Genomic DNA, 2358 nt, shown 5'->3' on the forward strand with positions numbered 1-2358 from the left:
AAAATAAATAAAAATAAATAGGTGACATAAATAATGGGGGTGAGGGGTGGGATACAATTCAATGAATAAAGTGGGGTAGATTGACTCATCACGCTCGCTGATTATTGAGGAAGCATCTCGTGGCCCTAGTCGTCAAAGCGACCGTCACACTCGTTGATGTGGTCCTCGAGACGCCGCAGCACCACCTCCATGTAGTCGCGGAACACGGACGAGAACGCGAAGTCCACGCTCTGCTTGATGGCCTCGTACAGCGAGCGCCAGTGCTCGTTGAAGTACTTGTTGACGTCCACTGCAACACGCATCCGTCAAATGGATAGAGCGGCACAAGAGCGACACACCATCAAGAGGGCACGGAGAGAGGGGGTGGAAGGGATGTGCCGTGAGAAAAATCAGGTGCGGCAGAGAACATTTTTCTATCCCCTGCTGCTATGAGAACATCCACTATGGTGCCTGCTTCTGGTATTCCGCGGAGCTCCGTCCTCAGCCTTTGCCGCCCCTCCACCACCTCCCTTAACCTCTATTTCGCTCGCTCTCGCTCTCTCCCTAGATATCTCTATCCTATCTCCCGGCCTCTCTCTCGCTCTCTCCGTTCCTTTCTCTCTCTCTCCTCCTTAAGGACCACGCCCCGGGACGTGTTATGTTATAAGATTTATGTGCGTGCTCGTGCCCCGGCGTGCGTGTGGCTATGCATTAGGATGGTCGCCCGTAATCCTCCCCCCCTTTTCCTCAAACTCTTCCTTTCTCCCCAGGTTTAACCTCTCCCCCCCCCTCCACCCACACACACGCACCACCTATGGACTGCTGCGGAGCGCGGGCCCTCCTCTTCCTCCTCCACAAGTCCCGCATTACTGCGCACTCACACCTACCGATTCTCCTTTTCGACCGTCGTCTCTGTTTCCGCCTCTTTCGACGCGTGGAGCGGTGCCAACGACCGTGCCTGATCTCTCCGCCGCCTGCAGAGGGGAAGCAGGACAAACGTGAGCACAAGGAGCAGATGGTGAGCAGCACACGGCGCGCGCGGAGCCCGCCTCCCGAATGACCCTGTGGGAGGGGGGGGGTCGGGCTAATGGTGTAAAGTGCCTACCTCCGGGCGCACACGCAGGGATTAAGCGCGTCGCTCTTATCCGGGAGTGACAAATGTCTCCTCCTCCTCCCCCGCCCTCTACGACAATCCTCGCCCAATACGAACCCACTGTAATTGGGCCCATGAGTGATGATAAAGAATAAAGCTCACCTTCTCGCCCATACATACAAAGTAACTGAAAGTCGTTGAGGAATGGACCCCCCCGAAGCCACCGATTGTCACGCCCGTCATGCAATGTGTTGTTGTATGATGGTGAATGGGTGGGGACGCGGGGGGTGGGGGGGCTTTATCTCCGACTCACCGGTATGGTCGTGGCGCCGACACTCGTCCTCCAGCACGTCCCGGCCCTCGGCCCGCAGGTTCTCGTAGCGGACCGTCATGTCCCGGGGCGACACCGCTCCGCGGTAGTCGCGCACCCGCAGGCCGCCGCGCGCGCGCCGCCACCGCAGCTGGTGGCGGATGGTCACGTCCCCTGTGAGCAGGCGAAAGCAAAGGAGAGTGTGAACGGGGTGGTCGGAGAGCCGCCCGCCGCGTGGTGTTGGTGGTGGTGGTGCTCGAGGAGGCACTCACGGAGAACGATGTGGGCGTTGCCCTTGCCGACGGCGAACACGTCGCCAAAGCTGCCCGTCAGGTTGTACAGCCCGTCCTGGACGATCTCGTCGTGTTGCGTGGTGAATTCCAGGGTGGTTTCACCTCCGGAGCACCTGCACAACACAAGTCGTGGAGATGTTGCAGGGGAGCAGAATTGGAAGGGAAGGTCTTTTGACTGACCGCGCGATTAACGGTTCATTCATTCGTGAAGCTTCTAGTAGCTAGACCACTGTAACTGTACTTTTCAATGCTACAAAGCCCGAAGCTGGGGATGAAGCTTAACCACATAGTAGTGTATCGCCTTCCTCTTTTCCTCTTTTTCTCTCTTCTCCCTCCGTAGAATGTGAACAGACCACGCGGGCCTTGCGGACTTGAACAACAGCGCGAGAAAGTTGGACAACGACGCCAAACTAGAGCGGGACCTCCTGGGACTGGGGCCCAGCCCAGCAGCACCTCTAGTGTTTCACCCAGGGTGTTTCACCTACCTGACCGCAGTGACGTGGCTCACGGCGCTGACCCCGGACAGCGTGGAGAAGGGGAACTGGATGTTGGCGCGCACGGGGCCGTAGCCGCGGCAGAAGAGTAGGTCCGTCATGCGCACCGGGTCCATGGGGGGCAGCTCGTCCAGCGGCTCGCCTGCGAGACCCGCAAAAGTTTAGCAAACATTACCACACGGCCTGCGG

General features: G+C 58.5%; 1 protein-coding gene across 2 annotated transcripts; it reads right to left on the reverse strand.

Annotated features, from left to right (window-relative positions):
• Window positions 1-76: 76 nt before the first annotated feature.
• On the reverse strand, window positions 77-2311 carry LOC113207740 (uncharacterized; the record flags this gene model as incomplete). Of its 2 annotated transcripts, XM_052276805.1 has the most annotated exon segments (5): window positions 77-289; window positions 867-953; window positions 1386-1556; window positions 1655-1788; window positions 2161-2311. In XM_052276805.1, coding segments are annotated over 5 exon segments (707 nt in total), but the record flags the coding sequence as incomplete, so codon positions are not given.
• Between the last annotated feature and the right edge of the window lie 47 nt (window positions 2312-2358).

The sequence above is a fragment of the Frankliniella occidentalis genome, unplaced genomic scaffold (assembly GCF_000697945.3).
Source record: "Frankliniella occidentalis isolate FOCC.00 unplaced genomic scaffold, Focc_3.1 Scaffold4483, whole genome shotgun sequence".
Lineage (NCBI taxonomy): Eukaryota > Metazoa > Arthropoda > Insecta > Thysanoptera > Thripidae > Frankliniella > Frankliniella occidentalis.